Source organism: Natator depressus, chromosome 5 (assembly GCF_965152275.1).
Source record: "Natator depressus isolate rNatDep1 chromosome 5, rNatDep2.hap1, whole genome shotgun sequence".
In the NCBI taxonomy this organism is placed as follows: domain Eukaryota; kingdom Metazoa; phylum Chordata; order Testudines; family Cheloniidae; genus Natator; species Natator depressus.
Window position 1 is genome coordinate 4,950,851 of NC_134238.1, and position 15,540 is coordinate 4,966,390.

At 46.3% G+C, this 15,540-nt stretch overlaps 1 protein-coding gene across 2 annotated transcripts in view; it reads left to right on the forward strand.

Moving 5' to 3' along the window:
• The window catches only part of LOC141987170 (uncharacterized), an 18,316-nt gene continuing 2,776 nt past the window's right edge, over window positions 1–15,540 (forward strand). Inside the window, exons 1-4 of one of the 2 annotated variants that reach the window (XM_074952267.1) lie at window positions 1–628; window positions 13,594–13,734; window positions 14,086–14,151; window positions 14,825–14,915. In XM_074952267.1, coding sequence (XP_074808368.1) covers window positions 478–628; window positions 13,594–13,734; window positions 14,086–14,151; window positions 14,825–14,915 — 449 coding nt within the window. In that variant the 5' untranslated portion in view covers window positions 1–477. The remainder of the gene's footprint in view (window positions 629–13,593; window positions 13,735–14,085; window positions 14,152–14,824; window positions 14,916–15,540) is intronic. The other variant, XR_012639463.1, reaches the window with a different exon arrangement.

A 15,540-nucleotide genomic window follows, 5' to 3' on the forward strand; every position in this document is an offset into this window, starting at 1 on the left:
GTCTCTTTAGAGACAGCAAACTCAAGCAGCCAGTGCCAGAGCCACAGTAACTTCAGCGTGCAGCATTCAGTAACTGTCCCGGGTACCGGGAAACTGGCTGCTCCAGCAGCTTTGTCTGCACTCTCCCTTTCTACTCCTAAGCCTGTCTCTGGATCCTTGGCCAGCCCAGGGTCTTTAGTATTCTCACCTCGTTGCCCACTAAGCAACTGCAGCTGCTGAGGAGCTGAGCTTTATGGCCTCTGACTGCTTTGCTGGTCCGTTTCCCCTGGTCTGGATTGTCATACAATTTCCCATAAGAGATCCGCAATTCCCAGCTGGGCATGGGAGCAACAGCCCCCTGATTGGAGCAGCAGGATTCTCTGGAAGCAGGAGCTGAGCAGAGTGTGGCTGGAAGCTGGTTCTTTGCCAGTCCTACGGTGCTAAAACAGAAAGTGGGGACTTTTTTCTTTCTTTCTTTTCCTTTGTCGTTGCTTTTGAATGAAAACAAGAGTGAGAAAAACAAACCAGCTCCCACTCTCCAGTCCTGATCATTCTTTTCGGGGGCTCCTCTTCCCCCTTTGTTGCTGGGAAACAATGGAGCTTTTCAAGTGGAGCCTGCACTGGATGTGCCTCCTTCCTTTGCTACAGGGTAAGTTTTTCTCCTTGGCAATAGCCAAACAAGAACCCCTTTGCCCCGTAGACCTGAGTTCAGTTTGCTGCGACTGTAGAGTCTGTATTTGTTTTATTGTAAAGCTCTAAATCCAGTAGCAGTGAAATGTGTTATTCTGCAGGTGCCTCTCCACACAGCATTGAACAACAGCTGGGTTTAAATACATCGAGTGACCATTTGTAGTTGTAAGCAGACATGCATCCCATGAGGCCAGAGAGCATTTCCAATGGTGTCCCAGCTGCACGGGGTGTTGAGAGGCATTGCTGGCTAGTGGTATGCAGGCAGAACTCCTAGGTTCTAATTCTGCTTCTGACCTTGGGTAAGTCACTTAACTGTCCCATGCCTCAGCTTCCCCATCTGAAAAAGTTTGTCAGAATGCAATGAATTAGTATGAGTGTTCAGGGTGTGCTGGGGAAGATGCTTAACTGCTAGAGCCTGAAGGACTACAGCTCTTGTTGCTCATGAGGGATACTTTCTTTCAATTCATTAATTTTTGAAACTGCAGACAGAAATCACAGCTGTTTGCAGAGACGAACCAAACCCATTCACCCCAGAGCTTAGAGGAGCTCAGGCATAACAAGACTCCAACCCAAGCCAGCCCGACTTTTGGTCTGCAGGACCACCGCCTGCCTAACAAGATTTTGCAAAGCCACAAGGAAAGCTATCTGCATAGCATGCTCAGGGCTGGAATATCTCACAGTACTTTTGAGATCCTTCCCAGCTGTCACTCAGAACAGCAGCGATGAGCTCCAAAGGATGCCCTATCCCCAGGTCAGAGAGAGCCACCACTGTGATGTAGTCTGGGTGATGTTGGGCAGCAGTAAAGAGTTAAAATTGGGGGGAACCTTAAGCATCATGTCCCCACTCAAAAACAGGCACTAGTAAAATGAGCAGGGACCGATACAGCTGTAGATCAACCAAGGGGCTCTGGGTTATAATGGATGAACCTCTCCAGCGGTTTGCATAGTGAACGTAGCTGCCAAACTCTGATGCCTTTTGTCCTGCATAACCCCAACCTGGATTTCCCCTTCCATCCGGGACAGGCTGAAATCCAAGCTGGTTGACTTACAGATCATGTTGTAATAGCATGGGATGTGGATTGCACTCTGCTTGGTGATGACTGAGAGCTCTGAAGTGATAGTAACATTAATCATTTGGAGATAAAGGACATTTTCCCATTTATCCCAGCCCAGGCTGGGTAGCCTCAGAGCGACCCCCTCCCGCTTTCACCATTTCCTATTTTCATCATAATAACAGGAAAACTCTATCCACTTCTACCCTAATAGCAGCCATAAACATGCATGCCCCAGTTCCAGACACATTCTCTCTAGGCCCCTGTTGTGGGACAAAAGTGAAGAATCACCGAAAGCATTGCTTTCTTCTAACACTGACCAAGGAACTTTATTGGAATAAAGAAAAACAACACGGTTCCTCATGCTTCTTTCTCTCTCTCTGTCTGTGTATTTCACTCTAGAATGCGGGTTCTCAACCTTTTCCTTTTTGAGGCTCCCCCAACATGAGAACCACTGCTATAGAGCTTTTCCCTAAACCCCAATTCCTTCCTGCTGTAGCTTTTTAAAGAAACAGTACACACCCTTATACCTCGGTAGGAGCTACCCTGACTCCTAGCTGACAGGATAGCAATTTGGGAAGAAAGTCATCACTGAATCTCGGGGTTTAGAAAGCAAGCCCTCATTGAAGAGCTTTGCCGTGGGCACCAGATTTGCTTGAATGGGCCCTGGTTTTAGTTACCCAAAATCACGGGAGAGAACAAAAGTCAAATTTCTGTGGGAGAACACAGTGCATACAGCAACGTTGTCCTAGGCTGTAGCCACTGGCTGCTGATTCTATGAGCTCTGCGCACAGCGAGTCCTTAAGAATGTAGGACAGAGAAATCAAAAGGCATCATAGTCGGAGTGGCCAGGGTACAGATTCAGCTTGAATGAGCAAAAGTTCAAACCATCTAAAGATCACCCGTCTGCAGGACTGGGTGCAAAATCTCAGGAGAACAGATTTCGGAACAGGAGATTTGGGATACAGCTCTTCCTGCAGCTCTAGGGACAGAAAAACTGCAGATGGAACCTGGAAGCTCAGAAGCAGAAAGAAAAAATAAAAGGGGAAATGAACTCCTTGGCTGAGTTCTGGTGGAGCAGGTCTGGATCTGCCCTGGTTCTTATCTGACCTGTTTCTCTGCAGCCACCACTGGTTTAGTTGTGAGAGTAGAAATCACAAGTGGGCACCTCACGCTGTTTAGAATATCAGAGCATTACAACTGGTCTAAACCAGAGAAATTACCCAGATTAAAGCCTCTCCAATATTTGTAAAACACTCTGCAGACACACACCCAAATGCCCCAAATGGTCTAACGAGCTTGAACAGATGACCTTTCATCAGGTTTAATAACCAGCTAAAGCTTAATAGGTTTATTCTGAATCAGTTCAGCACCAGTTCAGCACACAGACAAGCTGAAACAGATCAGTTAGTTCTAGGGTTACCACCCTTGAAATGCAAAAAAAAAAAAAAAAGCCACCTCCCCCACCTTCAAAACAATCCCACTCAAACCCCAACCACAAGGCAACTCTGCATCCTCCCGCCCCCCTTCCACAGCCGCTTATAGTGACTCACACCCTCTCTCACTGTTGGAGGGCTGACAGCTGCTGTATTTTCAACAGTTTTGATCTACCACTTAAACTGCAGAAGTGGGAACACTACAGCATCCTTACTGGACACAAACTTTGAACATTAGATACCCCAGTGTATTGCAATAATAATGCAATCTTTAAATACACGTAAAAAAAACCCCGGCAGATTAAATTATTTTTCTGGCAACTGGCAAATCCATAAAAAAAAACGGTCAGGCCGGTCAGATATTGGCCAGGTGGCAACCCTAGTTAATTCTCTCAGGGCTGACAATGCCAAAATATCTCCCAGAATGCACTGTGTCTGGGAGCGAGTCAAGAATTATGGGATATGTACCAGATGGTGGTGCAACTGAAAACAATCTAGGTGAATGCTTAAACCCATTCAATACAACTTTCAGAGTAGCAGCTGTGTTAGCCTGTATCCGCAAAATGAACAGGAGTATTTGTGGCACCTTAGAGACTAACCAGTTTATTAGAGCATTAGTTATTGTGGGCTACCACCCACTTCAGCGGATGCATAGACTGGAACATATAGTAAGAATATATGTATATATACATACAAAGAAAGTGGAAGTTGCCATACAAACTGTAAGAGGCTAATTAATTAAGATGAGCTATTATCAACAGGAGAAAAAAACTTTTGTAGTGATAATCAAGATGGCCCATTTAGACAGTTGACAAGGTACTACAAGTTCTCCTTTTCTTTTTGTGGATACAGACTAACACGGCTGCTACTCTGTAGCCTCTTACAGTTTGTATGGCAACTTCCACCTTCTCTGTATGTGTGTGTGTGTGTGTGTATAATCTTCTTACCATATGTTCCATTTTATGCATCCGACGAAGTGAGCTGTAGCCCATGAAAGCTGATGCTCTAATAAATTTGTTAGTCTCTAAGGTGCCACAAGTCCTCCTGTTCTTTATTCAGTACAACTGGTTCAGTTCTGTAGTCTAAACAGGGCCTAAGAAACCAGACATTCTCCTATCTGCAGCCTCTTTCTCCCCCACCCCTAATACAGTCCTGTCCTGCTGGCATCTTAAAATCCCTCCCCACCCCCCGCTCCTCCTGCTGTGTGCAGCAAAGGAAGTGTATTTCATTTACCAGAACTCAAGTGTATTCAAATTCTCTGCTGGGGTGTAATCAATGGAATTATGCCAGCAGACAATTTTGGGTCAATGTTGTTCACTGGAAATCCCCTGCAGGAGAGCTGGGGATTTGAGCCTCCAGGTCTGTGTGCAGAATTTTTTTTAAAATGAGAAACCTCTTGTTTGTAATTGTGTGAATAACTCACTGCTGTAACTGGGCTCACGCGAGACCTCCTTCCCCGTTTTCAAAAGGGCTCCACGTTGTCCTGACTCTGCTCCTATTGAAACCAGTAGTAAAGTTCCCATTGCACTTACTGTATTGAGTAGCTGAAATAGCACTCTTGAAATAACCCTTGCCGAGCGAGGCTGTTCCTTAGGGTATGTCGCCACTGCAATTGAAGGTATGACTGCAGCCTAGGCCAGCATGCCTGAGCTAGCTTTCATCTAACTAGCATAACTATACATGGGCGTGAAGATACAGTGGTAAGCCTGCCTGGAACCCTGGGTATACCTTAGGGTCCATGCACGGGTATGGCTAGTACTCAGCCCTTTTGAAAATCACACCACTTATTTATCTGTTTCTCTATGGTCGTAGTCCCCTACCTCTGGCCTTCATCTCTCTGTGCCTCACTTATCTCTCTCTATAATGGGTAAAAACTCTTCTTACCTACCTCACTGGGGTATTGTGTGGCCTCGTTGCCATATGCAAGCTCCAGCGATATATTTGGATGTGAGGCAGCAGCTTAGATCTATGGAAATCAGAGACGGAGCAATACGCGCCTCACTTGAGCCTCCTGTTCAGTGCATTGGAAGATGCACTCCTTAGGGTTTGTCTACACAGCGCGGCGATGAGCACTTCTCTAGACCTCACACTTCCGGTGTGCGTGTTGCTTTGCCGTGTAAACCAGGCCTAAGAGGGGACCTAATGCAGGGATGTCAGGCTCATTCTGTCCCAAGGCCTGAATTACCCTTTTGGTCCGAGGTCACAGCAGAGTGGCAGGTGGCAGCAGAAGGTGACTGACAGTCGGCTGGCAAACGAGCGGCTGGCGGGGCCGTCAGCCAGCACAAGTGCTCAGATTGTGGAGCGAGCAAGGTACTTTCTTCCCAGGTGGGAGGTGAACTCACAGAGATGCACCTCTGAACCCTGCGTCCTCACTGACCAAGGACAACCACTGTGAGTGGGGTGTGGTGAGGGAGCAGAGGAGGGCACAGAAAAGGAACTTTTGGTTCTAGAACTCAAGAACACGAGGCAGAAGACCCTGCCCCACGCACTCGGGGGTGGGCGTCCTGCTCACAGTTTTAGGTTTATGAATCCTGCTTGTGGCATTTTCCCTAATTAACGCTGAGTTACTTCCCTCCTTTCATTAAAAATGTCTTTTCTACACTCAGACTGTGTGCTGCAAGAGGGGAAATATTGCCTCTCAGAGGCACCCAGGGGTGGTGTGTAATTTTCCCAGGTTACTGGGTGGGGGCTCGAGCCAGTTCGATGTTGTATTGTTGAAAAGGAACCCCTAGGTATTGAACCCCAGCCCTGGCTGCTGCTGGCGCCACCTGGCAGAAGGGTTACAGGTGACGGGCTGTTTGAGTGATGAAATTGACCTCTGTGCACGGGACCAGTACAGGGCTTATTCGCTACTTAACATCCTCAAAAGAGGACTTAATCCCCATATAAACCTTGTGCTGGGCTTTGCACAGGGGCAAATTTCACTGTAGAGGAGCTATAAGAGAAATGGCCACAGACTCACCTGTGGCATAAGGAGCTGTCAACAGGGAATGGCAGCCCTGCCTTGGTAGTATTTTCCAGAGATTGTATTAACCATAAAAGCCTTTGATGGTTATGAGTGTTTAACCAGCTGCCTGCTGGGTTTTTCTTAGAAATACTCTGTGACTGTGTGTTTCTCTGTCTGGACTTGAAACATGAATGGGCAAACACATGTATTAAAACACTGTGGTGTTTACAGCCCTGCTTCAGGAAAATGAAACCACCATGCCCTCCTTTGATTCTGGCATGGGTTGTTAAGGGGGTGCCCTTATTTTAGTTCTCGACACTATGATCCTTCCTCTCCTTTCTTACATACTTTGACATCTGCATCCAGTGAAATGGACGGGGTAGTTCACGCTTCACAGCTATGTTTCAGGCTCTCTGCAAACTCAGATGAGTTCATTTGGGTCACATTTTGAAGGTTTTCTCTGCAACCATAATAGTTAGAGACTAACTTTTTCTTTTAAACAAAAGCTGAGACTCTGGAGAACAGCTGAAAGATCTGTAAGGGCCTCCCCTGGCAGCTGGTGCTTCACACCCTCAAGAGAACACACCCTATGCTTTGGATAATGCTGGTATGCTGAGGTCGAGGGTTACACCAAAGTACAGTTTTTCCTTTGGGACTGCTATTTGGAACCTAGTGCTCTTTGTTATTATGATATCTTCTCTCCCTCTCTTTGTCTGCCACCTTATAACTAAGCAGCTAAGCATGAAAGGGTAACATCCACCCCTGTTCAGAGAGCATGCACAAGGCCCACGTAGCACTTGCCTTATGCCCTAAAGGGGTTTGAAATCTGGATCCAAATTTCTGTGCTCTCCAATTGCTAATATTTAACTGTTTCCCCTATATTATTAACCTTCAGGCTTTGAGCTTTAGGAATCTGCGTTTGCTTTTACAACCGGGCTTTCCACTGCTGTCTTCCAAATCGAGGCACTTTAAAAACAAACAAAACCCTCCTCGCTTGGCAAACAGTCCTTTGACTTTGCTGTGAGTCTTATCTGTGTCACAACTGCTGGATAAGGCCCAAAGGGCAGCTACCAAAACAGCCATCCTGTAGTACTGCCCTCGGCTCTTCTTGGTTTGAGTCCTTACTGATCTCTTTGCTGATTGCCAGGGGCTAGGCCCTCAGCTGATGTAACCTGGCATGATTTCCACGGAGCAGTGCTGCTTTAAACCAACCGAGACTCTAGCCCAATAATCAGGAGGGTGAGCTGGATTCATTCCGCCTCATGCATCAGCCATAAAATTGCCACGGCATTTCAGCTGCAATGTCTATTACCAGGTGTGATGGAAGAGGCAGAAAGACACAGGGGTAGATTCACCTCTGAGCCGTTTGTATGTCCCTATTCAGCAGCTACAGGGGGCCAGTGCAGGCTGAGGCAACTCCAAGGGCTGCCCTAGGAGGTACCTTTGCTTCATTGGTCCCTTTGGGGCTTTGCAAGGGTGCAGGTCCATTGCAGCCATGCCCCCACCCCTTCCTCCTCCAGTCCACCTCTGCCTTGGAATTCCCCTGTGATGAATGTTGCAATCCCATGCAGTATGTTTGGGGACCGCATTGTGTTAAGTGTATGGATCACTGTGGGCCAGAGACTGTATGCAACTCGGGGGTGGGGGGGGTGGGTTTACCCCAGCTCCTCCAGGAACCAGAAGCAGTGGTGGGTGATTGAGGTAAACCCCTCCCAGAAGGGCACTCCCCCCGCCCCCACCCAGAGGCTCATACAGACTGTCTCAAACTGGATTTTCAAAAGACCAGCAGACAAAGAGAAGATTTTGGATATAAAACTGGATATATATTAAACTGACTCAGGGCCTTCTTTCTGAGCCAGCAAACAGACAGGACCTTCTGTTCAAGGGGGCCCCCAACCTTGCAAAAGGACTGGGAAAACGTTGGCCTACTAGGGCCCCATAAGACTGAGGGGTGATTCGTGGTATGCTTAGTGTGTGTTTATATCTGTTTGATGCTTTTGATGTTTTCTCTGTAATACTTTTACCTTATAAATAAAGGTGCTGGCTTAGGAAGCGGTTGGTGGTAACTTGTAACTGCTGACAGTACTCTGATCAAAGCCCTCGGAGAGAAAGCAATGCACCAGTGCTGGCCTTTAGGAAGACTGGCTCACTGGGGTTATGACAGTGTAAGGCAGGGAGATGTGAAGCCCTAAAACTCCCATCAGGAGGGAGAGAGGCTCGGGTGTCCACCCAAGAGAAGTGACAGCTCAGAGCTGGGAACCTTAGTGGGTGCCCTCAAAGGACCATGAAGGTGCAATACAGGTGTAGTTACCCTTGACATTATGACAATGCCCAGATTTGCTGCAAAGGTGGTGCAGGGCCAGCGCAGGGCCTGGGAGGGATAGAAGCTTTCTGCCTGTAGGGGTATTCCCCAGGTTGAACTATGCCTGCTTTATGCCACCTTTGCACCAGTCTCACTGTCAGCCCAAGACACGTCTTTATAGAAAGGGGGTTCCCCTGAATTCTGCTAGATCTCAGACACTGGAGATAAGTTTCTCAAGGTGGGAGAAGTATATAACCCACGCTAGGGGAGGGTCTTGGTCCCCCACTTCTAGTGGCTGGTCTGTACAAGAGGATATGAGTCTAATACAGGAAGTTATTCATTTAACTCAAGCATTTGAGGCTGTTGCTTTTAGAACTGCAGTTCCTGGGTTCAAGCCCTGACAGCAGCGTAAGCATGGTGATTTACATCCACCAACTGGTTGACATGAGTCTCATAGCTTGCTCTGGAGGTCCTCAGGACCTGCTGCAGTTTCACAAGAGCTGTTCAGAAGCATAGCGATGAGTCTTGGAGGAGCCCTCCTGCAGCTTTTGGAATTTGCTGGGATTGCCTGGATGACTTACAGGGCAGCTGTGGAGGCTGGCTGGAGCTCCTGCTCACTTTAGTTCCAATGGTTTAACCCTGATGACAGCTGTGCATTGGTGGGGTTAGATGATTTGTAAATGACTACCTCAATTCTCAAGGCCTGAGAACATTCTGGGGAATTGGCTTGGTCATGAGGCTACTGGGGCCATTTGTAAAAGCCTGAAACTATCACAGCCAAACTGGGATTTCTGGTCACCATGTCTTTCCTGCTACCAATACCTTAGCAAGGGGCTGCTTCAATCATTTCCCTCCCTGCTTTACAAAAAGGCCCATGTCCTGGGGATACATGTGCCACTGAGAAGAGGGGTAAGTGACTGGGGAAACCTATTCATTCGTTTTCCTCTCTCATAACCAGGGAGGAAGGCTGCATCACTGAGAAAACAAACAAACTGATATCAAGTGCCATTCACTGGATACATTTACACTGTTCCTGAAAAAAAAATTTGTGGATCGCAGATTGGATGTGGATACAAATTTTGTATTCGCGCAGGCCTCTAGAGATACTTACTCTGCTGTGGACCATACTGTAACCCGTCTATGGATAAATGGAGCACTTCACCGTGTAGGCCTCTCTAACCCTCCTTGTTCACCAGCATTAAGCATTTAATTTATTAATATTTAAATGAAATAACATTTTAGAAGCTGAAAAGTGAACTCCGTCCATTCTCTTCTCAGTAGGTTCAGGAACAGCCAGAAAGTCCCTTAGTACTTTTTCCTGAATTAACAAACAATATTAGACATGTAGTCTAGCAGGAGACTGGAGTTTCCTACAAGCAAACCTAACAGTTCTTTAATCTATTGTTTCCCTTCGCACCCTGCTGTGCTCGAAGTTTTGTTTTGCGTTGTCACTCTGTCCCTTCACATACTGAGTTAGTGACTTGGTGCCAATGAAAAGTATTGTTCTTTGTGCCAAGAGGGGAAATTCTGCAGAGGAAGGTGTTAAGATCATTATCAGGATTCCATTCTAAAGTCGTCTTTCAGTCTCCTTCTTGCTCTTCACATTTCAGACTTTTTCCTTCAGGCTTTGCAGGTTTTAACTCTCAGGGTGAATGTGAGAATTTTTCACCACTGAGGGAATAAATGATCAAATTCTTAAAGTTACAAATATTATATAAATGACCTAGGGGGAAATGTGGTGAGAATCTGAAATGTTTGTTTCCATACCTCTCTCTTCAAAACCAAATTATCATTCAAAATTTGGTAGGGACATAATATGTTTTATGCAGCAGAAGAGACGCATCTATTAGAGATGTACGGCAGAGTGTTTAAAGGGTATTTCAGGATGCTCGTGGGTCAGATTTATGGTTGATTTTGGAATGAATACAGATGAAATCCTTTCGGTTGGCTGGCTGGTATCTACCACTTAAAGGTCCCAGAACCTTTGTTGCTCATTGCAAAAAATGATCACTACAGAAGCTCAAAAGCTAACAGTATTGTGATTCGGGCTGTCTTCCTACAGTTATGAGAGAATTATAGGGCAGTTCTATGGACCATCCAGCCCATCTGGACACTTACAGGAGGGACAGAGTACACACAGTTTGACTGGAACAACTCAGGATCAGGCCCTTTATAACCACACAGCACTGTAATTTATTTCTAGTGAGAACAAATATGTTTATTAACAAAGGTTCGGATTTTAAGAGATAGTAAGAACAACTGGCTACGTGTGAAACAAAAGGTATAATATGCTTCTTAGAGTCTAAACCTGATTTTAACAAGCTAAAATCCCTGTCTAAAGCTGTTTCTCACATAAAGCTTCCTTCCAGCATCATCAGCCCACAAGGCGGGGATCCACCATTCATGGATACAAAAAGCACTGTCCTTTTTGTTCCTTCAGGGGTGGAAAAAAGAGGGGTCCTTCTAGTCTTCCTCCTATGCCCCAATGCTAATTGTCTTTGCACCCCAGTGATAGGACAAACGCCTGCAGTTCTGTCTCCAGTGTCTTCCCATGCTGACATCACATCCTTATGTTAACTGGGAATGCAAATGTAGCTCCTATTGTATTTGGCTTACAATGCTTAATTTTACTTTGGAGACAGGGATAAGTGAATAAACATGCTTTGTCTGGCAGAAAAACCTGTTTGTCAACTGTGCCTTGTTACATAGTTTAAAACATATTTTTAGTAGGCCCATAGAACTCCTTATACAGTATGAGTACATACATTTCACAGCAATAGTAATGACCAGTGTGTCATCAGCTTTCATTTGATACCTTACAGGACACTTTTTGGATAAATACTATGAAAGTAGTGTGATAGGTGTAGTGAATTTGTCAGGCCTGACAAGAGTTGCTGATACAGAGTAGTTGGCACTGAGAGGCTCTTAGGGTCACACATGATATTGGAATTGGGAAATAACCAATGAAAAGTATAGTGGGGGGAGCTTGGTTGTTTCAATATTGCCAACCCCAGATGTTTAAACCTCATGCTGGGCCCTCCAAAATAATGAGATCATCTTTGAAATCATGATATTTCATACTGATAATTTTGGGGTTCTCCTTATTTGCCTTCTGGTTTGCGGGCCTTTAGGGTGCCCTTAGGTCACGTTTTCAAGCCTTCTTCAATCATGAGAAACTTACTTTATGTTTAAAAAAAAAAAAAGAAAAAAGGCTGAGGGTAGATGATTCCACATAATGAAACTTAAAGACGAACACCAGAAATCACAAGACTTGTGATGAAATCGCAAGAGCTGGCAATGCTATTGGGAGAGTTTTCTTTATGATTTCAAACAAAGCGTAATCTACTGGCTATGAGTTCATAGCTCTGTCCCTGGTCCTACCTCAGGGAGCTGGGCAGTGCAGCTCATGTGGTAGTCAGAGTTAATTTCTAAGAAGGAGAAACTAATCCAGAATCCAGAGGCAGCCTGCCAAGGAGCTAGAAAATCCTTGTGGGTCCCTTGGCATCACCATTCTTACTAGAGACTGGAGACAATATGGTCCGCTGGCCTGAGCGCAGGTCTGAGAGCCAGGATCACCTGGGTTCTAAACCTGACTCTGCTCTGGTACCTTTGGGCAAGTCACTTACCTTCCCTGTGCTTCAATTTCCTCATCTGTAAAATGGGAGCACCGCTTTTAAGTGACTGTTGCCGTCTTAGTAATAGATGTTAGAACAGATTAGACGAACACCTCTCAGGATGGTCTAGCTAATACTTAGTCCTGCCTCAGTGCCGGGGACTGGACTAAATGACCTGTCTAGGTCCCTTCCAGTCCTACATTTCTATGATTCTGTGCTTTCGCTAGTTCTAGTGTCTAAGCTCTAGGCTAGCTCTCAGCAATAGATATCAGATGTTGGTAGCGTTTCCAGGATCTTTAGTAAGAAGCAGTGTGGATAATTAGCCAGCTCACCATCCAATCAGATTCCTCCTTCCTTTCAGCCCATTTGGGTTATAAACTGGGAGGTGGGTTCATGACAAGAACATTTTCCTTACAAAGTTGTCTACGGAATTAAATACCTGGAGATCACATCCGTTCCCCACTCTTCAGCTCCAGGGTCCACAAAAGGATTGGGACATGCAGTGAATGTTCCAGTGCTTTCTGTAATGGTTCCTACCCATTCCCCTGGGGACACTATTTCACTGTCACAAGGTTTTTCCTGATATTAAGGCTTTACTCTTCTCTTGGGTTGTTTGAGTTGCTTGGTAAATTAGTCCCTTTTCCCCCACAATCCCTTTACTTTCTCCAAGACTAAGACCAGCTGGACCCCCCAACTCTTCATTCAGACAATGAAGCTGTCACCCCTGGAGTGCAGGTCTCCTTTTATTCCTTACACTGCTTGGTGTAATAGCATCACTCCTGGTTATACACACTGCAAATTCTCCAGAGAGGCTGGCATGTCACCTCTGCTCCCACAGCAGCGTCTAATGGAACAATTGTATCCCAGAGGCAGGGAACCTCCTCTCCTTCTGCTACCCAGTCTAGACTGATGATCAAGAACAGGGAAAGGGGGCTCTGATTTGCCGCTCTGATTTGCCGCCCAGTGCCAAGGTCAATATGCTAGTCATGTACCCCCAGACCACCCGAAATAACTCCCCTAGTCTTTGGTGCTTAGAGCTCTCTGATATTTAATCACCAGCATTTGAGAACTGAAAAGCTTGTGCCTACTTCACTTGTCAGTAATGCTCATAGACAACATATCCTATCATTTAACATCAATTTGGCCACGTCCAGTCATTTAACATGTCGGGAAGGCGTGTGCGTGTGTGTATCTCAGCTCTGACTCTGCCTGTACTCTCCGTCGTGCTTGATCTTTTAATGGTTGGTTTGTACCGTGCCCATCCTCCTTAGACTGGATGTTCCTCAGAACAGGGACCTCGTCTAAGCCCATGGGCCAAATTCTGCCCTGACCACCGGTCTGATCTTGCAAGCTGCTGAGCACTCTCAGTTACATTTGAAATTCATGAAAATGGAGGGCCCCACTGGATTGGGCCCTTGCAAATCATGCAATCCAAATTGCCTCAGGGAGGCTGCAGGAGAAATAAGCCAGGGCAGGCTTTGTCCCAGTGTGGTTTTTTGAGGGACACGCAAGCCCAGGGTGCTGTATAGAGGGAAAACACTAACTGTCTGCATCTTTGTTCTTTTTTTCTAAGCTAAAACCATCAGTTCCTCAGCAAAGAGCCACACCAGCTCCAGGGGCTCTCTGCTGGAGTTGCCTGCCTCCACGTTGGCTGAGTTTAACAGCACAATTCCTCCACCATGGAGCCACCAGATGCTTCTAGCAATGGAGGAGGGTGGGTACTTTGCTTTCCTGAATGCACGTGTCTGAAGAGCAGCAGCAGCTGCAGTTTGGTCCCGGTCACGTCCCACCGCTGTGATGCTTGTCTTGGCAGTGGGAAGCAGTGCACTGAAGTGGGGCTATGGCTGCCCCAGATGTGCTACAGTCAGAACTATAGTGGCGCACAGCCACTCTTAGCACGATGGCACGTCAGCAGGGCTCCCAAGCTCTTCCCACCCTGATAGCAAGGGGTCCTGCAACTAACACGCAGCCATAAAGAGAAAGGAAAATGCAGTGCAATTCTCCCTCCTATTTGGCAGTACAGCCCACTAATGTGTGCGTCTCTGCTCCTTCCCCACCCTCGCAGAGGTGCCTGGCCAATTTAAAAATCAACCTGGACACCGAGGGAAAGGTGCTGGGGCCAGGTCTACAGGTATGTTGAAACAACCAATGAGAAAAGGGAAAAGACAGGGTGGAGTGCGGGTACCAATATCCCTTCATCTCCCTACAAACAGGAAACTGATCCTGTGGGATATGCCCCCCACCCCCTTGGTGCTCTCTGATGCTGATGCTGCTCAGTGCTCCAGAAAGAACTAAAGCACCCCCCTTCATGCAGCTGCCTGCTGTATGCCCTGGGGGAGAAATTCCTCCTGGGGAAGAAATTCCTCCTAGGGATCAGCTGCACCCCCGGCATGGGAGTAAGAGTTACTATGATTGAGTGCTGAATCCCATTCCACCCTGAGCTTACTGTTGATATCCAACAGTCGTTGTCCCTTGCTCCTGCCACCCCTTGCATCCCAGAACTCTGGATTGTGGGGCAAAGAATTTTGAACATTCATTACCCTCTGAGAAAGGGGGGGAAACCTGCCAGGGACAGGCTGTAAAACTGCAGCCCTGAGCATATGGCAAAGCTGGCCCATGACCCCATGAACAAGGAGACCACCCATAAGTCATCTCCCCCACCCACATCCTCTGCTACTCTTGATGGGGCTATAACAGTCCATTTTAGTCTGGAGCGATATTACAGGGGTTTTTCTTGAAAGAATAACAGAGCAAAGGTTAAGTGAGGAAAATGTGTGTGAACATGCAATTTGATTCCATTTCAGCCACCAACTGGAAGACAGCCATGCTAGTCCTCAGCCCCTTCGCATTTATATTAGGGCTGATTATACTGACACTGAATGTTCGTTACAACAAGTAAGTGGGACGAAGTTTCTCCCTTAGCTGCTTTACTGTTGTCACAGCTGTGCAATTAAAGGCCTGAAAGCCACAAGTGTACTAGCATATCAACCTCCAGGCCACATGCAGGCCCCCACCCCTTCCCATCCCCATCTCTGAAAGTTTTGTCCACGTTCTGGTCATCTCTCCCCTTGGACTACAGTAGAACCTCGGAGTTACAAACACCTCAGGAATGGAGGTTGTTCGTAACTCTGAACAAAATGTTATGGGTGTCCTTTGAACAATTGACTTCATACAGCGTTGAAACTTTACTATGCAAAAGAAAAATGCTGCTTTTAACCTTTTAACAAGCACCAGGACAGTTTCCTTACCTTCTCAAATCTTTTTTTTAAAGGGAGTTTAACACAGTACTGTACTGTATTTGCTTTTTTGTTGTCTCTGCTGCTGCCTGATTGCGTACAGTAACTCCTCGCTTAACGCTGTAGTTCTGTTCCTGGAAGATGCAACTTTAAGTGAAACGATATTCAGCAAATCCAATTTCCCCATAAGAATTAATGTAAATAGGGGGGGATTAGGTTCCAGGGAAATTTTTTTCACCAAACAAAGGTGTGTGTGTGTGTGTATATATATATATATATATACA